The 20569-nt window shown below is 40.5% G+C and overlaps 1 protein-coding gene across 4 annotated transcripts in view; it reads right to left on the minus strand.

Moving 5' to 3' along the window:
- The window catches only part of GAREM1 (GRB2 associated regulator of MAPK1 subtype 1), a 102093-nt gene that overhangs the window by 22969 nt on the left and 58555 nt on the right, over nucleotides 1–20569 (minus strand). For 3 of the 4 annotated variants that reach the window (XM_072924595.1, XM_030266139.4, XM_072924594.1), the window contains one exon: nucleotides 1868–1998. The exons of the other annotated variant lie outside the window; for it this stretch is intronic. In XM_072924595.1, coding sequence (XP_072780696.1) covers nucleotides 1868–1998 — 131 coding nt within the window. The remainder of the gene's footprint in view (nucleotides 1–1867; nucleotides 1999–20569) is intronic. 4 annotated transcript variants of the gene reach the window in all.

Consider the following 20569-nt stretch of genomic DNA (forward strand, 5'->3'; position numbering starts at 1 on the left):
TGGAACAAGAAAGAAATCCCAGACTTCAGAGCTCCTTCTCATCTTAAGTGCTTCATCAGATATTTTGGGCACTTTTTTTTTTTTGTTTTTATATCGGATTAGCTACCTTCTGATACTCTCTTCTGAATTTAAACAGGCACACTACATTGGACAGGAATCAACTGTACTTAGTATTCCTCTCTTTGCTCTAATCAGCTTGACAAAATCTCTCCCATATTAAAATTTTAGCGTACATAATTCTCTTGCATGTAAAGGGTTATTAAACACTTTAATAAATCCTGCTAAGTTAATTTATTTTTTGGAAGATGATAACCTTGGAATAGACTTCAATGAAACTGGAAAAACTGCCAAGAGGAATACTGCCAAGATAACTGTATAACTAGGTTAAACCTGGATTATTACTACTGTTATTTACATTAAGGAGTATCACTATAAAACCTTTAAAAATGGATTTCATATCTAACTGAAAGCTATGCTTATTTCTCAGTTTGCTACATATGAAAAAGAGTTTTAAAACCACTCACAGTAAACTCAAGATATGGCATTTTATGTCTAAACAAACCTGTAGACAAATACTTTTTTGCACTAGAAAATCAAAGCTGCACATTCTACTGTGCCATTCTCTTGCCTTGGTCATTAATCAAAAGACAAATAATAGCACAACTCTGGATAAGGCTAGCAGTCACAAGGATTTTTTCTGAGCAGAGATAAAATTTTCTTGTTCCCTTGCCTAAAGATACAGAAGTGTTCCAACTTTCTCACGTAGTCTTCATTCATGAAAGCCTCTGTTTTACAGACCCAGGTTAACGCAGAACACAAATGAAAACAATCTACTGTCTTGCAAGGTGTGAGTCTTAGTCACTGAGTACATTAACTAATGAGCTCTTCCACTAACATCTATAAAAACTGTGAACTAGCCAGTGTCTCCCAGCTGTAGCAGTGCAAGAAAAAGGAAAAAGTCATTAAAAGGTTGTTGTACAAAGCCCAACCTGATACTCATGGGACCAGGAAATTCCAGGCTGGTTTTGCACCAGCGAGTTTCCACCACAGGGTACATGATGTGGATCTCCACCACTGCACACCAGCTCTAGGATGCTCTTATACCAGTCTGAGATTGTGCTGCTGCTCAAACCAACCAGATAAGCCTGGAGACCACTCTGCACTCACGGCAGAGCTGACCTACCTTGTGCAGCTTCACACATGTAGGTAGGACAAAGAAGAACAAGTTGTGTCTTCATTGTTCCATGCCACTACACTGCAGTGTGCTTGGTGACAGCAAACCCTCTCATGGTTTCAGTGACCCTTTCATGAGCCCAAGAGCTGTGCACAAGCAAACACACACACATGCACACAGAGAACAATTGTGTCTTTTTATTTTGGTGTGTGTTTTTATTATTATTATTATTTTATTCACAATGGTATTTAGCCGCAGTAGTTTTGAGACAAGCAACCCCATCATTTCACCCTGTGTGCTCTCTGAGAAAGAGGCTTTCTGGAGAGGGATTTGAGCAGCTGCTGCTTAGCAAAGAATGAAATTCAGACTGCTAGAGGGGGAGGAGAAAGGGGGCAACAAACAACATTTGTTTAAAATCTGGCAGGAGAATCCTAATTAGATGAATTATTGAATGGATCATCAAGACTGCTCCCCAAAGTGCCATAGGGTAGGAGAGCCCTTAGAGGACATGTTGATTTAAGACTGCAAAAATGATCCCAAAGAGCACCACTGCATCACTGAATGTGGAACACTAAAGGCTCATTTGTCTCAAAAATCACACTTCCCACTCAGCGCCACTGCTCACTTGCCATGTATATAAAAGTTGCAACAGTTAATCATTGAGACAGGGACAAATATTTATTCAGGGACTACCTTAACGTTGAATGTTATTTCCTCCATGACGTAAACTCGTTCAGGAAATGCTTTAGCCACCTCCTCCACACTGTTAAAATACTGCACTGGCTCCTTAATATCTCGGTCTTGTTCCAGCAGCTTAAACTGCCCTGAAAACAGATAATAAACAGAAGAATTGTAAGATATTTATACTGGACAACTGTCACTGTGGCAACTGCTGGCTCAACTTCACCATTTTGCTCGGTCAATTTTTCCAGTTATTAGCAACCAAACAAGAAGATGAAAGATTGTAGAGTCTCCTGAACCTGCAATGAAAGACACCCACATTCACTGCCTTGGAATGAAAAGAACATGTGGCAGCCAAAGTGAAAGTAAAAAAGATTAGTTTATCACATGCTCTCTAGAAATAGTAAATAATTATGGAGGCATTTGCATTTGGGTACTTAATTCAGTGTTATAGTATCTGTACAGATAGCACTTTTGGGTCTTTAATATTAAAAGTTTTACAGAAAGAAACCACACCTACAAAACCCCAAAACAATAAACATACGGAGTTTGGGTTTGTTTTTAGCATCATCAAACAGCAGGCTAAACCTAAACCCTTTTACCCTTGGGCTTCCCTAAGAATTGAACAGCATCTAACTTTCCTTAATGATAAACTAAACCCCTTGAGAACTTTAGCTAACATAAGATATGAAACCACACACATTTAAAACTCTTTTGAAGGTGTCTGCCTTCAGAAGAGCAAGAGAAAGAAGTATTCCTTGCTAACTTTACCTCCCCCCCAGCATGGAAACTTTGGCTATTTTCTATCTCTTGTAAAAGACAAGAGCTAACATGGAGGGAGCCACCCCAGGCAGACCTGCCAGGGACAGCCAGGCACATCAATCACCAGTGTGCACTATGAACACAAAGTTTTAGAACCTTATTTTATAAATACAGATATAAGAAAAGCTTAGACAATTTACTGTTTGCATGACTTAAGCTTAGAACCTGTGGAGTGTTCTTTCCAAATTTAGAAATGGTAATTACTACTAAGTTAAAGGCTGGTCTCAGCAAGACTTGATGTAAAAAACAACTTTAGAAAATGAGGAAAAGGTTGAATAAGATCTGTGGTTGGTGCATCTCCTGTAAATCACATTTTAAAATTTGCAATGCATGCACTGGATTATTGCTCCCAATTAGTGCTGAACTTCATTAAAATGCATCCAGTACATAAGGATATTAGCCACCTACAGAAATATTTTCTCACTCCTTCAGCATTCTTGTGCTCAGCTCCCCTTTTACATCCCATCAGGCTTGAGACTTCCGTGACACGTTTGGAGAATTCACCCACACTGAACTATTGCAGGACGCCCATGAGAGAGAGCTGTCCTGCCCCTGCCAGGTGTGTGCACACACGTGTGCACAGCCATCCACCCCCCAGGAGAGGTGCCAGAGCAAGAGGCTCAGCACTGCTGCCCATCCACAGCACCTGCTGCCAGGGGCACTCTTTTAAGCACTATGTTAAGAGCTCTGTGGTTGCAACTCTGAATATCAACTTGCAAGGCAGAGGACTTCCTTTTATGCCCTTCCATGTTTTGTCTTTCTAAAGTGATCATGGTAACTTTGAAGTATTATCAGCAGGGTAACCACAGATGCTGGTATTTCTCACTGCAGGACTGTTTTTCCAGTGTTTAACTTCATCACACTTCTCAAAATCAGTTGAGTTTTCCCAGCTTTGTGTCTGCTTTAGGACATGCTATGATGTGGCATTCAACCAAGGCAATTCATGTACTTTGGAGACCAGCACTGGGGTAGAAGCCACAGGACCTTTTGTCTGACCTGAGGAAGCCCTTCCTACAGTGTACCACAGCAGGAATGGCTTCTCTGGATCAGACCAAAGGTCTGCCTCATGCAGCATTCCACCTTAGACAGGAGTAAGCAACAGCCATGTAAAAAGGTTAGACTTAATGCACAATTAGCAATACTACCCAAAATCTCCTTCCCAGCTCTCAGAGGAACTCATGGCTGAAGTTCCCAGTGAAGGGAAGAGGTTTTGGGCTTAGCAACCACAGAGGTTTTCTTCCCTGTAAATTTGTTTAATTGCTTACTGACGGTATAGAAAACTTTCACTGTAGACATACCCTCTTATCGTGAAAAATGTTGGTAAACTCTTTTTCCACAAACTTTAAAGTACCTCTGGGATTAAGACTACAAGCTGTAGGAGTGATAAAGCTATACCTGGCAGACAGTATGACTAGCCAAAGGAAACCTGACAGCAGACAAGCATTTGGAAAATGCTTCACATACTGAAAAGAAACATGTCAGCATACTAAATCTGAATTCCTCAGCATGTCCACTTTGAGCCCTTTTGGGTGCAAAGCAATAGAGGGGCCAGGCAGCCAACACCTTTGGGCTAATGGAATCTGCAAAATGAGCAGGAAGCTGCTCAGTTAACTGATGCTGGGAAGTGTGTTATGACTGATGCCAAAGCACGCACATGGAGAGACGAAGAGAAAACTGCGCTTTTTAATCCCCAGTCTGCCACAGACCATGAAAATCCTGTCTTCAAGATTTCCCTGTTAGCCACAGCCTAACCAAGAGGAAGATGCATTCCCTGGCTGAACAGGTCCTTTCCCTCACAAGCACCCCACTTTCCTGTAAAAGAAACTGAGGAGTGGGGAAGTTGAGTGAAATCAGGTGCCCTTGTGCATGGAGTCAGGATGTGCCAGGACATCATGTAGAAGCAGAGACTATGAGCTGCACCAGGGAGCATCTGACAGCACAGAAAAACCACTACTCTAAAGCACAGAGCCAGCAAATTTACTTCAGATAGTCACTAAGAGCAGAATGCTCTTAAATTTAACAGATGTCACACAGTGTTCCTTCACCATGGGCTGACCTGAGGCTGTGTTTATTTTCAATTGTTATCCTCTTTGACTACCAACACAGCCATTGAGATGCAGCCCTAAATGATTGACCAGTTTGGGATCTAGGGGTATCATTTGCAGGATTTCTGGCTGTGGCTACCATTTGAGACAAGCTGTGATTAGAGTTTTTAATGACAAAAAAGCCCCAAACTCAAACTACAGCAAGTTTAGGTCATCTCAGACATATCTAAGCTCAGTGGAGTTACTTCTGATTTGATACTCCATGCTTATGCACAGAACTGAGGTGAATATGATATTGCACAGAAGCTAAACAGTTTTTTGAAACAGTGATATACTGCAATAATAAAATTTTACTAGTTCAGAAAGAAATTGAGAATTCTCACTTCAGAGTGGGAACTGAGTTGGGCACAGTAACAAAGCATGAATTCACACGAACGAGGAAGGAAAACAAAATACTGAATAGTAATACATGATATGAAAAATACTCATCCAGCCCTTTGAATGAGACAGTGGCCTTTAATTCTAGGTTCACCAGTTACTCTGTTTGCAAACATAATAACACTATTTTTCTAGGACTTATATATTTAACAACAGTGAATCTGGTGGCAAGGCAAGACCAGTTACTCCCTGCAACCCAAAGTTCTACAAAAAAAGTCCCAAATTCCTCAGCATAGAACAAACACTTTGGGCTGTGTGCAACTGGGAGCAGAGTTTGCTCTTTACAGCAGATTTACACATTCCTAAAAAAAAAAAAAAAAGAAAGAAAGAAAAAAGAAAAAAAGAAAATCATCATTGGGAGCTTTGGTCCCATACAAAGCAACGCTCAGAGCTGTCTGTGTCACTATCTGTGCCATCCTCCCCGTCCTTCAGCTGAGCCTCACAAACACAAAGCTGTCTGTGCCCTCACTGTTAATAAGCAGCAGTTCATGAGGAGGTTGACGACAGAGGAGTACACACAGATCCCAAAGCACAGAAGAGAAGGGCAGCATTAATCTCTGCCTGTTACGAAATCAAGAAGTATGCTGTGCAAGGGAGCTGTCAGGGCTAGACATTAAAATGCCTCTTCCTTGAAAAAGATGGGTTTATAATATGAGATTTTCTGTAGACAGTTTTAAAAAATATATTTCCTCATTGATAAAAGCAGACTTTTTTTTTTTTTTTTTTACTGGAAGGAGAGAAAGAAGGGCTGAAGAGCCTTTAATACATATTTGAACCAGATGTCAGGAACTAACTAATGGGGAGGGAGCAATTTCTTACTATGTTTTTACCTGGTCTCTATTCAAGCCTCCATAAAAAAACGAATACAGTATGGCTGAAACAAAAGTTTAACAGACACAAGTATGGCTTGACTGCATGTTGAAGTGGAAATTTATTCCACTTTGCAAGAGGCACAATTTCCTTGGGACACTTGACAAAATTGACAGCAAGTTTGAACAAACCACAGGGCAATTTCACTTTGTGTTAATCAAGAATTTAATAAAAAATAAAGATAATATAAAGCTAAAACTATACTTTTATAGAAGCTCACCCTCCTCTCTCACTAGCACAAAAAGAATAATGAAATGTTTCTGTAGTAAATCAGTGAAGGTTCAGAAAGATCAAAGATTCGCAATACCTGCATGGTCCACTGAGCAGGTATGGCTATTCCTCTGCAGCCAAACACAAGGGAGAAATGAACAACCACTGCAAGCTTTTTATCTCCTTATCTTTCTGTCTGGCCTCTGGCAGGCACAGTATTGGAACAGTTTCATTCTAGTATATATTATCTCTGTAGATTATGAATTCTTATTTCTCTGTGAAGGTACTTACAGCAAAGACAATAAATCTACTACTGGTGGAAATGACTCTGGAAAGCTAAAAAGGCAAGGAAGGACCTAAACCAGTGCTTATCCTCCAGTTTATGAAGGCATTTATAAAAACCCATTAGGAACAGGAAGATCAGTCCATCTTCCTTCTTGCCAGATTTGCCCTGGAATGGCTGTGAGCAGGGGCATTAATCAGCCCTTTCTGTCCCAGCTTCTGCTACTTCCAATGCTTAGGTTCTTGCAGGCTTACACACATTCCTAACTCCAACCCAGCTCATACAGGTTATTTCTGTGATGTCAGATCCCCTGGTTTTCAAAGTGACTTACCCCTTACCCTCTAACAGTCCAGCAGTTTCCAACAGTCCAGAATGTTCCTGAAGCAGAAACATTCTGTACAGTGTCTGCGCTGTACCTAGACCCAGGCAGTCTTTATCTGTGGCAGGCATTCACTGGCTGGACAAACTGTCAAGTTTTCATTGATACAAAAGCATGAGAGCATATTTATGCTCATACACCAAAAGCTGGAAAAACAAACTCTGTTAAAGAAAAATGCATGTTGTCAACAGCAAACATGGAAGGTCACTGAAACAGCTGCTCAGCTGCGTTAAATGCTAAATGTTTCTCCAAGGAAGCAGAAGCTGTATTGTCTTTCTTTGATTATTTAGGAAGTCTCACAGCCCCCTATGAGACTGTGTGCAAGGCCCAGTGCTTTTAAGAATGCGCAGACAGCACAGCAGGGCAGCAAAAGTACTGCAGAGGTTTATGCTTCATATTACCTGTTGACTGCTGACTGCATCTTAGTATTTCAAAGAACGGAGCTACTTAAAAAGGAAAGGCTCTACTTGACAAAATAACATCATTTTGGAAAAAAGACAGCTCTTGCCTACATTTTTCAGCAGTCCTGTGCATAACACAAGTAAATTACTTTGTTTTTCTTCACAAAATGATGATCTTTGATATAACTGGGCAGAGTTGAAGAGCATAAGCCAAAAGTACAGTTTAGGAAATCTGGTTCTTAGATGCACCTCTATAGTCATTATCGAATTGTGTATACAGCTCTCCTCGATGTATGATAAAGATATACATTCATTTTAGTGAGAGACAACAGAAGGAATCTCAGTTTGTGGTCTCCCCATCAGCCCATCTACTAGATCATACGGTTGAGCTATTTCATCCCTAACTAATCCTTAGATAAGGCAGCCAGTCAAGAGAGAGCATAGCAAAATAAAGACTCTAAAATAATAGATTAAGCTATACCATAACACTTCAGCCCACCTGCAATTAAAAAAAAAAATAGTCAACTTTTAATTTAAGTTGACATTTGCCAATATGTTTTGGCATAGAACCTAAATGTGGCATTTTGTTGTTGCAAGAAGTGTTGTCCTAGCAATGGCTGTAGCTGTCTAGACCTGAGAAAAGGAAGAAAAGCCCATCACAACCTTTGACAGAGCTATCATGTGGCTAACTGGGACCACAGTGTAAAATTAATACTGAAGCTCTTTCAAGGACCTATCACTAAGCCAACCTGAAAGGGTTTGGCAGACAAGCAGAAGTCACGACGAGTGAGAAATAAATGCCTTGCTTCACTTTTGTCATCTTCCAGCTTGTCAACAGTGAGCATTTGTTCCCAGCACTCCAGAGGAAAGAAGAGTGCAGGCACACTCAGCAGCAGAGCCCCACTGCAAAGAGAGAAATTGCAAATGTAAATGGAATTACAGAATGCTGTTTTTAACAGCAGGAGCAGACAGTAGTCCACAAACAAACTAGTGCAGGCAGGCTCACCACTCACAGAGAAGACAGGAAAGTAAATCACCTGCTCTGTTATCTCTGAGCTCTCCACTGAGGGAGCTGCTGATTCCATCTCAGGTTGGGATGTGGCAGCAAACTAACATGGGTGCAGTGCTATGGTAAATTCAACCCCTCAGCCAAAGATAGAGCACGATAACCCAGCGGCACAGGTTCATCCTTGCCTGCCACACCAATAGCTTCTGAGAGCTATGGAAAAATGGCTTGGGGGCAGAGAAGATATTTTTTGGAGTTATTTATGAAAACTTTGTTTATTTTCGTATTGTATCCTGCTGAAGGCACACAGGAAACTATAAAAGGGTGGAGAATAAAACAGGAAAACACACAAGTGTATCTTTGGTGCACAGCTTCCAAAGGATGACAACTGGGACACAAACAAGAAATGCTACTATTGATTCTTAAGGCATAATCACCTTGAAACAGCTGTAAGAAACCAAAATACTCCTGTTTTTTTAAGAACTGCCTGTCAATACTTTTTTCTTGAGGAGACAGGTGAAGAAGAGGACCTCCTGTGTCCCAGTTTATACCAAATCTTCTGGAAATTTTGGGAATGTATTAAAAATATAGATGGAACATGAACTAGAGATAGATTTAAGTAAACATGTCACCAGTAGAATTCATCAAGTGGACTGGAGCTAAACTAATGGCACTGCAAAGCAGAGGGCAAGGCACAAAGGCATATTCAGTCAGCTGATATTGTGTAACATTTCATGGCAAAGGAGCCCTTCAGAATGAATATATTTACTTCCTGGAACTATTATGAAGATTTTGAAGGCTTGAATGCCTTTATTCCTCACTGTGTCATGTCTGCGGCACAAATACCCCATCAACCAAGAGAGAATGAATCAGGCACCACAACCTGGTGAGACATGTTGAAGCAGGGCACCAGCCCACTGACACATCACCTGTGCATATGCACAGACACCATCTTAGACATCAAGGAAGGGAATCTAACCAAGTTTCCCACACAGCAACGCAATGCTTGCTAATCAAACCCTCTAATCCTGTGCTGGCAAAGCAAAGGGGATGGTACAGCCTAGCATTCTCTTTTGTCTTATCTTACTTTTATGATTTGTAACTAGCATAACAAAAAAATAAAGATTCTGTTGGCAGCATAACAAAGAAAAATCAGTTCAAATGGTGACTGATGATAGCTTAAAGCAGATTTAACTCACAGATATTGCAAGAGAGGGAATTTTAGGTTACAGATCACGTAAAAAGACAGACAGGGAAAACAAGCCTAACCTCCAACCTTTGTTTCATAAGTTATTATCATCACAAACACAAGATTACCACAATGAAAAGTTCCATTTTACAGGGTCACATGTTTTGAGTGTCTGGACTGTAAGTTAACTAGATTTAACTTACTGGATTATCATTGATCTAACCTGTAATTAGCATAATTTTCTTCCTTTCCCATGTGCTTCCAAAAGACATGAAGAGTATGTTCCATAAGCAGTGTGTTAGTTCACACACTCAGTTGATCATGCAGAGGACTCTGGTGACTACCACACTTGTCTGACTTTCCTAATTACTGTTAACAAAAGCTGTGGTAAGTTTCCCGTTGAAGAGTAAGAATATAAAGACACACACACGAAGACGGGATGCTCTCCTGGTGAGTATCAGCACTTACCCTGATCACAGCTTAAAAAGGGATTGAGAGAAAGAAAAAGAGTTACAGAAGGCCCAGCTAAACCAACCCAGAGTTGCATGAAACAGTATTGAGGTGACTACATTTTACAGCAGCTGCCCAATGGCAAAATCTTTCCTTGTATGAGCATCATTCCCTTGGTACTGGAGTGGATAATATCTGTGCAGATCTCTCTCAGATATGACAATGTTTAATAGTCACTGAAAGCTTATGGCTCCAATCTACTGCAGCAGCATCCAGGATCCTTATGGGAAGATCCAATGGAGCTGCCTGCCACCAGAGAGGAAGACTTGATAAGAAGACAAAGACAACTTAATCCCTCACTTAGAAGCCTCTAACAAAAAGTACCAGAAAAGAAAATGAGGCAGGATCAAAGGTGAGAACATACATGGTTACAGTTCCTACTATACTTTGAAACATTTGCCTTACAATTAAACGTACTGCTTTCATTTATACATTAACACTGATGCGGGGCTAAAAATCAATCCTAAGGAGCAGAGACTGAGCTTAGATATGTCAATGTAAACTGGATATCAAACCTTGCACTGGGTGGCAGATAAAACCCTTAACAGAACCTCACACTGCTGTGCCCATAGATTTTTCAATTTGAGTGAAAGACATCACATACCTTTAAAAGCAAGAAGGAACACAGATCTAATCTGCCTTTGGATCTAGTCCTAGCTCGGGGATGTCCTCCCAAATCATCAGTATACATCCATCCCAAGACATATATACAGTAAACAAACAGGGTTGTCTAAAACAGATTAACAGTTCATTAAAGCACAGAAGAAAGTTGAGATGAGAGTAACAGAACAAACTTCTGGTTAACATTTGAAATTAATATTACTAGTTTCAAGCAGGCTCAGACAGACTATGTAAGAATACCTGTTAAAGGTTAGCCAGCCATGCTGGGATTCTCCATCAGAGCTGCATCCAAATATCTTGCCTTTATACCACAGATTACTCACCTCATTAAAACTGATTTCAGAAGAAATTATGAATGCGTAAGTTTTCCTCCTCAATATTGACAGAGAAAATCCCTTTTCCTTTTATTTCAGAACAAATTTGTAATTAATAATTTGGAGAAAACACAATAACACAATCTGCTCCTGTAGGCTGATGCCTACACCAGCAGCAGTGCAGTTGTAGTCCATAATCTGCTTGGGGATGATGAACTAGAAGTGCCTAACGAGTACAGAAACCCAGTGACATCCTTCCCTTGCCTCAGCAGGTGCCTCCACCTTTCACACTTGCCATTTTGGTTGCTGAACTGTGAACTTCAGTTCCTTGTACAAATTACGTGTTAATGAAAGAAATGGGAGTGTTTTCTGAGGACAGCAATATTTCAGGACCTGAGTTCAGTGGAACAGTTCTAGTGAAACAGTTTCTTCTAATTCCAGTGCCGAAATTTGTTCAAAAACATGAAAATTATTTTTTGCACTGACAGAAATAGAAAAACCAGACAGCATTCAAGAAAGAAACTCTGTCCACCTGTGGCAACAGAAAAATGTTATAGTGACACATGGAAGAGGCTTCATTCTTAAAGAAACAGATTAATTTGAAAACAGGGCTAATCATTTTAGGGACCAAAATTTGTATGCATTGAAGAGAGCCAACTTCTTCAAATCAGAAACAAGCAGGTTCCAGCCTCTGTGTCAGGTCTGCTATGAATGCTATCATTTCACTTTGATTTAAAAAACTGAGAAATTGCAATTATAGGGAGGGATTAAAGATGTGCAGAAGTGCATTTTTACCACAATATGGATTCCAGCAATCCTAACCACAAACAAAGTTGTGGATTTACACCAGACAACTTTTTGGATTTGGCATCCATCTCTAAAAAAACAAATTTGTAAAGTGAAAGCAGCTCTCCCAAACGAGTTCATACACATTTCTTGGTAAGTCAAAACTTTCACTAAAATAACAGCAACAACCTCTGAGCTTAATCATTAACTTTGCCTTACTGAGTAACAGCTTTATTGATTTGGCAAAAGCTTCAAAGCCAGCACTCACCAAAAGTCAAGCTCTTAATGGTTCTGCCACAGTGCAAAGACACTTCCTTCACTTTCTGCTCTTTTGCTGACAGATCTTTTTCCTCCTACTACTCCCACATGAGTATCCCCATTTTTGTGGCCTGACCTGAGCACCATTCATTGCTCCTGAGAGCAATTCTTTCGCCTTCTTGCTCACTGAGAGTCTTTTGTGCCTTTCAGGTTCTGACCCCATCCCGTGGGCAACACAGCCTGGCCCAAGTGTAGGACGGTGTGTCCTCCACGCAAGGACAGCAGTCACATCACAGCACTGCCTCTGGCACCCACTTGTGCTGCAGTAAACAAAGATAAAGAAAAACTGCATTCACGAAGGAGAAATCTTTAAAACGCACATAGATCAATTCTGTATAAAAAGTGCTTTTGTTTCCTGCTCAGGAACAGGTTTTTTAATTAACTGAATGGGAGGAGTTGTAAAACACCAGGAACAATGACTGAGTCAGAAGCTCAGTCCGTTCTCAGTAGCTTAACAGGGCTTTAACATGAGAGAGAATAAACTTATTTCATTCAGTTAGACGTTTTTATCAATGTGTAGAGAGATTTCAGAGCTGAGACTTGGTATCCTGAAAGACCGTCTGTGCATTATAGAGCAGCTTATTGTTTCAAAGCTTGTATCTCATTTGCTTGCTGCATATATATGTAGTTTCTAGCAGAGCCTGTATTTTTTCCCCTTCTCCCCTCTCCCTCAACATAAATCTACTAAAGTATTGTACTCAAATTGCTTCAGAACCTGTCACTCAAACAAGTTCCCAACATTTGTGCATCTGCAATGGGAAGAAGCAGTTTCTGCTATTCAGCGTAATTAAAAAGACAATTTTCTTTGGAAAGGTCGTATCACTTTGTATTGCCAATGCCTGTCAATGCAGACTATACCTTAGTTTACATATTTATAATGTGTTTAAATTAGGAAGTAATTCAATTTATTATATCTCCGACCACCAGCAATCATGACCAAGTTCTGAAAAAACAAATTCACTTCACTTCTGGAACAAATTAAACAACATTTTAAAAACTGAAATGAAGCCAATTTCCAAAGAAACTCTTTAATTACACAATAGGTCTGGTTTATTCATCTGAGATTTCCTGTCAAGGAGAGTATTCAGCTTTACGTACATTCATGCTACAGCTAAAATTACATTAAGGAGAATTTAAAACAAGTGCAGAGCCAAAATAATACATGATCTGAAGATCACCTTGATGAAGGACACATAGGAGCTTATGCTCCAAAAACTGTCATCTGTAATGCTGGAATACCTGTCAAGCATACAAAGTAACTTGCAGCAAGCAAACATTTATAATTTTTTTTGGTTTAGGATCAGCAATCACGTTTGTGTCACCGCCTCAGTTGAGAGGCAGAAGGTGTTTTGATCCCTGCATTCTGCATGAGCTAAGCCATCTCTTCCCTCCCTCCCTATGAATGCAACAGAGTTTGTCAGAATTGTCTGGTTTCCAGTACAAGAGGACATTGATTCAGCACTGTGCAATTTACCCACGAAGCAGACAAAGCTCTTGATAACAGCTCAAGATGAATGAAGGCAGCTTTTAAGAATGAGCGTTTTGGCATATGTTCACAGCATGTGCTGAAGTGTCACCAGGAAAAAAAAAAAAAAAAAAAAAGGAAAAAAGGGAAAGACAGAGATGAGCTGAAAAGGTGGGTGAATAGAGATGATGAGTATGAGCACATTGCTTCAGCACTGCCACTTCATTTAATTTTCACTGCTACTCAAGAAGGCAACAAAGATGATAAATCTAAAATGCAGATCTAAGCAAGATATGCATCTGCCTCAGTTCTCTTGAATGCATTCCGTCACACACCTTAAATAAGGAGGGTACCATCTAAATCTCTCTCTGGCAGTTCAACTTACCACAGCTGAATCCAAGAGGTATAAAGAAACAGAATGCCCAGCCAAATTTTCCCTCTTGTAAGATGCCTGCCAGCTTGCTGAGAACCAAATGAATCCCGTTACTAGAGGCTGCCAGCCTAGCCTAAAACAGCTTGATGGAAAAAAATGCTACAGACTACACATGGGTTTAATTCCAAAAAATGTTTTCAGACCACCACTTATGGGATTTTGTTTTCTTCATCTAAATGATCATTAATGAGTTAGAGTTTTACTAGTGAGTATTTTCCCTCTATGTATTTCTAGTGGAAACTTCTCACCCGTTGAAAGGCATTTTTGCACCAATCCCACTTTGTAGCCTTTCACTGAAAGGGCTGTGAAGTGGTAACTATCAATCACAGTGGCTGACTGCCTGTTTGTCTTTGAGTGCTCATGGACTTCCCCAGCTGCTAGGTTATCATGAGATATATTATTACATGCTGATTTCTAAGTATAAAATCTAACATTAGCAGGTGCAAGTATTCCAGGGAAGTTCTGTGCTTTAAATTTCTGCAAAAGAACTTTGGTTGCAAAACAAGGTGATCTTAAATCTGCCTCTAAGATTAGGAAAAATATTAAAACTTTCATTAAAAAAAAGTTATTATTTGAATAAAGAAGCTAAATCAATACTTTGCATGGTTTGCCTTATCACATAGATTTAAAGTTGTGAAGATGCCATGGGTGGGAAAAAAAGCATATTAGGGTTTCAGACAATTAAAATTGGTTACTGTAGGTATTTAGAAAGGGAGACAGATGGTGCTTAGAGACCAAAAAAACTGAAACATCCCAAGCTAAAAGTAACTCAAAACCAAAACTCATCATAAGATCAGTCTGCTAGAGCTGTTGCAAAGTTTTCCCGACAGCTTAATATCCCTTTCAGGAAAACGACTATTTCAGTTGAGATTTCTGAACATAGGAAACAGAGAGGCAAAGATGTTTAAAAACTCCTGCCTTTGAAATGACATAAATTATGCTCTTTCAAAGCACATTTTTCCTCAAAAAAGTCCAGTCCTTCCTTTTTTCAACTGCACTCCTGCATACCCAGTGAAGCAAAACCCAACAGCACACAAGGCCTTGACAGACACACAGTGGCACAGTCATCACTGTGCTGCAGAAGGTCTCTTGGAGAAGGGTCAGCTGCCCCAAGGAAGCAGACCAACACTTCTTTTGCCCCTTCATTGTGCCACTTCCTCCTACCACACCAAGCTGCCTTGAAGGGGACAGCGTCCATGGTACCAAAACCCTGCCACTGAAGGTGAGAGTCTCAGCTTGGCCAGCGGTAGGTGCAGGATTCACAGAAAAAAAGCTTCAGCACCTGCCTAAATAAATCAGTACAAAACACATTTAGTTAAATCACGAGAAAGACTGTGACTACCTAAACAAAGCCAGACACAACCTGGTTTAAAATCTTTGTCTTTTTGTCTGCTGGGTGCTCTCTTGAGTGACTGAGTGATATCAAACAGGGCAATTCACTCTTCCTCCTTGCAGTCACTCTCCATGCTTTGAGCAAGTATTATTTTGACTTTCCCAGCCACTTTTCAAGTTGGAATTGCCCAAGTGGCTGGGAGTCTAAATACCTAGAGCAGTTCCTTGATGTCTTACCTACGCATTACGCTGCCCCAGTGATGCATCCCTGCCTGCTGCAGGCTCCTCATGGCTGAACAGGCAGCTTATTTGCCAGCTTTAGGAAGACTCAGCTGAGCCAGCTCTCAGAAAGCTGTGTGCCAGCTGACCCAAGGTTTTCCTTGGACAGGAGTCAGAAAATCACTCTGCACACTTTCCATCTGATCCACATTAAATGAGCCTTACAGTAGCCAAACACCATAAAGTGACAAACATCTGCACTAGGGGAAAAAGGTGGCTATTTTCATTTTCCGCAGTGGAGAAAACGAGTGGCGCATCCAAACACAGGTGGAGGTACACAGTCCTGCTCCCCTGAGCCAGCAGGTCTGACAGCAGTAAGGCAGACAAGGCAGCAGCACAGGATGCCTCCCTCCCAGGGACTCCCAGCACACAGCCCCTGGCTGCCATCACGAGTCGGGCTGCTGCTCTGTCCCCACTGTTGTTCAACAGGCAAGGAGCTGTTCTTACACATTCACAGGGGTATGTGAGCAGACCCTACATGCTTCACTTCCAGGGTTTCCAGAGAAAGTCCCTTGCAGACAGCTCATCTGCAAAGCCTGCATACATCTTCATGCATGCTGAAGGTGTGGCCCTTTTTATTTTATTTACTCACTTCTTCCCTGACAAAAATCATGTACACCAATACCTCTCTGCTTCCCTTCTCCCACATCCACAATTATTTTCCTTTGAAGAAAAGGAAAAACAAGCAAAAGAGTATGTTTGAAATTACCTTCAGTGGTTCTCCTCTAGGAAGTGACATGCCAGGAATCAGTATGACCCAAATTTCATAGTAAACTTATAAAAACATAGAGTAAATAAATCTATGCTGCACAATTTTCTTTATTATTTTCTTCTATCATTAGAAAAAGCTTCACAGCTAGTATTAATATTTAGAGAAATCAAAGTTTAAAAGCATTCTTCCCAGAGTAACAACAGAGGATAAGTTTATCTATGTCCACATAGCACACCAACTCTGACAATCAGCGAAAAAAGGAAGGTTAATTAGTAAATAAATTGAGCCAGATAGCAGTCCTTCACAATAAAAAAAGCTTATATATACCAGAAATATCAAAACCACACACTTTAGATCTTTGTGCAAGATTACAGCATGAAGCACTGTGGGCTAATCCAGGAACACCAGACAATTTAATTACATTTTCTACTGAAAAAATTAAACCATATGCATAACTCTTCAGATCAGGCTTCCTAACATGTGTCTGGTTTTAATATCCAACATCTGGCTGAAAATAAGATTTTAATTTCCCTTATGAAATCTGATTCCACCTCCATGGTCAAACTCAAGGAGCAAACTCGGCTCATGTTTGATGGAAAGAAGAGAGTGAAAGAGAACAAGTGTTGGGTCATCTGATTTAGCCTTATAGCTGAGAGCTCAATATCTAAATACTAAAAATCCTAGAATACAATAATTCTTTCTTAACAGGTGAAGAAGGCAATAGGGAAATGCAAGAATAATCAGATTTCTTTTTCCCTCAAAAAATATGCCCTAAATTGTTTTCATTTTCTTTCTTTAGGACTACAGCTAATTTGGGTCTCAGCCATTATTAAACAATTTCTCCCACACTGTAGTGCTCTCTCACTGCAAGGTTTTGGTTTTCTTCTTGAGCAAACCTTGCAGAAAGACTGCACATGTGCAAGGTACAGACAAAGAAATGACACGGTACTTCTGCTGGATCAGCTCATCTGTCACCTTCATCACCCGTCCCCTGCTGTTACTGAGCAACACAAAGCACAGTGAGCTTTAGAAGCCTGCCCATCATGAGGATCCAGAAATATTCAGTGCTCCAGCTCCTGTCAGCTGAACAACATCTATACAAAGGAGAACCATGAAGGTGGTGATTTAACTACAAAAAATAGTTGTAGGTGTTATTTTACAAAGTTGTAACGCCAAAAAAACCCCCCTGCTTTTCTGAAGGAAGAACACAAGCCTGCATACTCCATCTGCATTTTACCTTATGCTAGCAATTTGCTTGCCACATTTTTCAGCAGCCTCTTTCCAAAGGATCTTGAAGCTCCTCTGAAAACTTTATTTCACTGAGCGTACAGACGAATTCTATATTCAGAAACTTGGTTAAACTTTTCTGTCTCTTATACTGATCTGAAGTTTTAGAGTTGTTTCTTTTTTTTTTTTTTTCCCACAACAGAATTATTCTGAGATACTTTCCCAGTGCTTTGAAGCCTGCATGGGATGCCTGCATGCACTCAGTGCCACCAAGTACACTTAGAAAACCCTGCATCTTGGTGGGCAGCTGGAGCTCAATCTACCCCTCTTGTTTTTCATTTGAGCTATCAACCTGAATTTATTACATCCCTGGTATGAGTTCAATCTTTCTTCCATAGTCAGAATTGTATATACCTTAGAATAAAAAAAAAGAAAATAACTGCTCCAAATACAATCCTTGGGGCAGGGTAGCTGATTATACATCTTTATGGTCAAGGAACTGTGAACATGGAAAGCAAATTTCAAGACATTGCTCCACATCTAGCAGGACAGGAAATGCATGAGTATACACATCTTACGTGTTATTCACAAAAGTTTTAAATCACTAGTTATTGTAGGGTACGATTTTCTATTTCCATTGCAGATATGAGAAGCTTTCCAATGAGGAAAAAAAACCCAAACACCAAAACACAAGCATACCTTCAGATCAAACTCAGGATGCTACAAAAGTGCAAACACTTCAGCATTCAGCATATGAAAAAAAATGGTATAGCTAAAAATTAATTCTGCCAACTCTAATTTCAAACCTCTATGAAGAAATCATTATGAATGCTCACTTGCACCATTCACCCACACTTACAGTAATAGCCTGTATTTGACTTCAAATTTCCAGTAATGGAAATGCAATACACAGCAGCAGCAAAATACCTTGCCCCCGCCGCTGTCAATTTAGCAGAAAAAATTAACCTGCATCCTCCTGGTTTAGGAAAAGCTTCATCAATATACATTAGACAGCAGGGTCTGGAGCTGTGAATGTCCTTTTAATGATTTCTAAGCAACGTTTGCTCATTACATTACTTAAAATAATAGCCCAACTCTTTCAGGGTTGATAGTTTTCTAAGAATGAAACTGCTTTATTTCAGCTTCCATCCAGCAGCAGGAGTAGGAAATCGCTCTTAGATAAGAGTGAGTTCCTTCTGATGAAGCAATTAACAAGATAATCCAAGATGCTGCAGCATTTGGAGAAACCAGCCAGCACAAGGGGCACATTGTTAGAAGCCCCCTGCCTTGCAGGGGCACCCTGGCTCCCCTTAGGGCAAGGGTTCAAAGGCTTTATACAAAGCTGTGCAAGGGGCAAGCTGCAATTCACCCTCTGCCCTGTTTTATCTCCTTGCCTGGGGTGCCAGAGCTGATGCCTTGGAGACAGGTTTTCAAGGACCAGGTCTCCACCTTGACTTTCTGCACTCTTCTGGCTTGACTCTCCTGAAGCCTGGTAGCAGGGAAAGGGCTGGGGCTGCCTTTCCTTCCCTGTCAGGACTAGCCCCACAGGAGCACAAAGTTCAGGATTATACAGAAGGGAGTTTTCTTTCCACTTGGCATCAGAATTGATGCAGAGAGTCAAAGGGAGGATCAGCACTGAAGATTCATTTGTATATCAAGGGGAAATCCAGAAGCCATTGAAACTGTTTACAGCAGGTTGAAAGAATAATACAAAGAACAAACATTGCACTGACAGATATCCAGATGGCTTTTGCAGGCAAATCTCAACGCCTTTAGCCCAGCTAAGGCTCATTAACATTTACATATCATCTCAGGATTTTATTTCTAAAATGTATAAAGCACCAAATTAAGAAGGTTTCAGAGAAACAGGTGCCATCATGCCTTCTCCCAGCCCCTCCCGACTCCGCTTTGGGATTGAATTGAATTTACACGGCAGAGCAAAATGGTTCAAACAATTGGTGCAGATGACAAGGAGGGGAATGGGGGAAAAGGTGTAATGCACTGGGGGACTAAAGGGCTGATTGTGCAGCCCTGTGGACTGGGCTTTTCTGCGATAGAATTTCACAGAATTCCTGCAGTTTCACATTGCCAGAATAGGCTCCTGGAAGTTTGGGAAAGGCATATCACATACATGGCTGAAGAAGGCATGTCCATCACCTTGTATCCAAACACCTAGTTATTCCTACATAAACTCACCTGGCAATTTCTATCATTATTTGAAATCCCTGTATCTAAGCGGAGGATGGCAAAGTACAGCAAGAGATGTTTCCTTGCCAGACACAAGAGCAAGTCAAGAGTGATGTGTCAAGAAGTTGCAGTATCCCACAGAGACCATGCTCCTCAGTGGGAATCAGGCACAAATATCCAGACTTAAGACAAAGAGCCATGAAAGTTGAAATATTCATGCACTATTCATCCACATCCAATCTGTGGGAAAGATAAGGTTACCCTTTTTTTCCATGGCTCCCCCATTTTGTGATACCAAAATTCCGAGTTCTGTACCAATGCATTCTGGCCACATCACTTACCACTGTTTCATGCACTGGGTACAGATGGAGTATAAACACTTAACATTTTTCTGCCTATCAAAATAAATAATTCCAGTCTGCTGCTAGAGGTAAGAAAGGGTGAAAAAGTAGCACTGAATCCTTCACCTCCATGCAATGGCAGCAAAGCTAAAAATAGATTTATAAAGTATTTGTAATCCTTAATCTGCCTTCAAATTAAAGTGATGTTGAGATTCACCAGTGTTTAGAGACCCCAAGAGATTTATTAGTAAATGGTTGGCTCAGACTCAGCTAAATCCTCCTTCTTTGTATTTAGCCAGTTTGGTGACCTGGTAACAATTCAAAACATAAATTTTAATGAGAAAAATATCCAATGACCTCCAGCACATTAACGTTCTGTAACAGAGAAAAGAAAAAAAGAGAAGAAAGAAGGAAAAGGGAAAGGAAAGGGAAAGGAAAAGAAAGGAAAGGAAATAGAAAAGGTGTTGGTTCACAGAAGCTGGGGGGTGGGGAGACCTTTTCAGTAGCACATGAATTCAGTGTTCAGAATCTTCCACACAGGCAATG

This window comes from Taeniopygia guttata, chromosome 2 (assembly GCF_048771995.1).
Source record: "Taeniopygia guttata chromosome 2, bTaeGut7.mat, whole genome shotgun sequence".
Lineage (NCBI taxonomy): Eukaryota > Metazoa > Chordata > Aves > Passeriformes > Estrildidae > Taeniopygia > Taeniopygia guttata.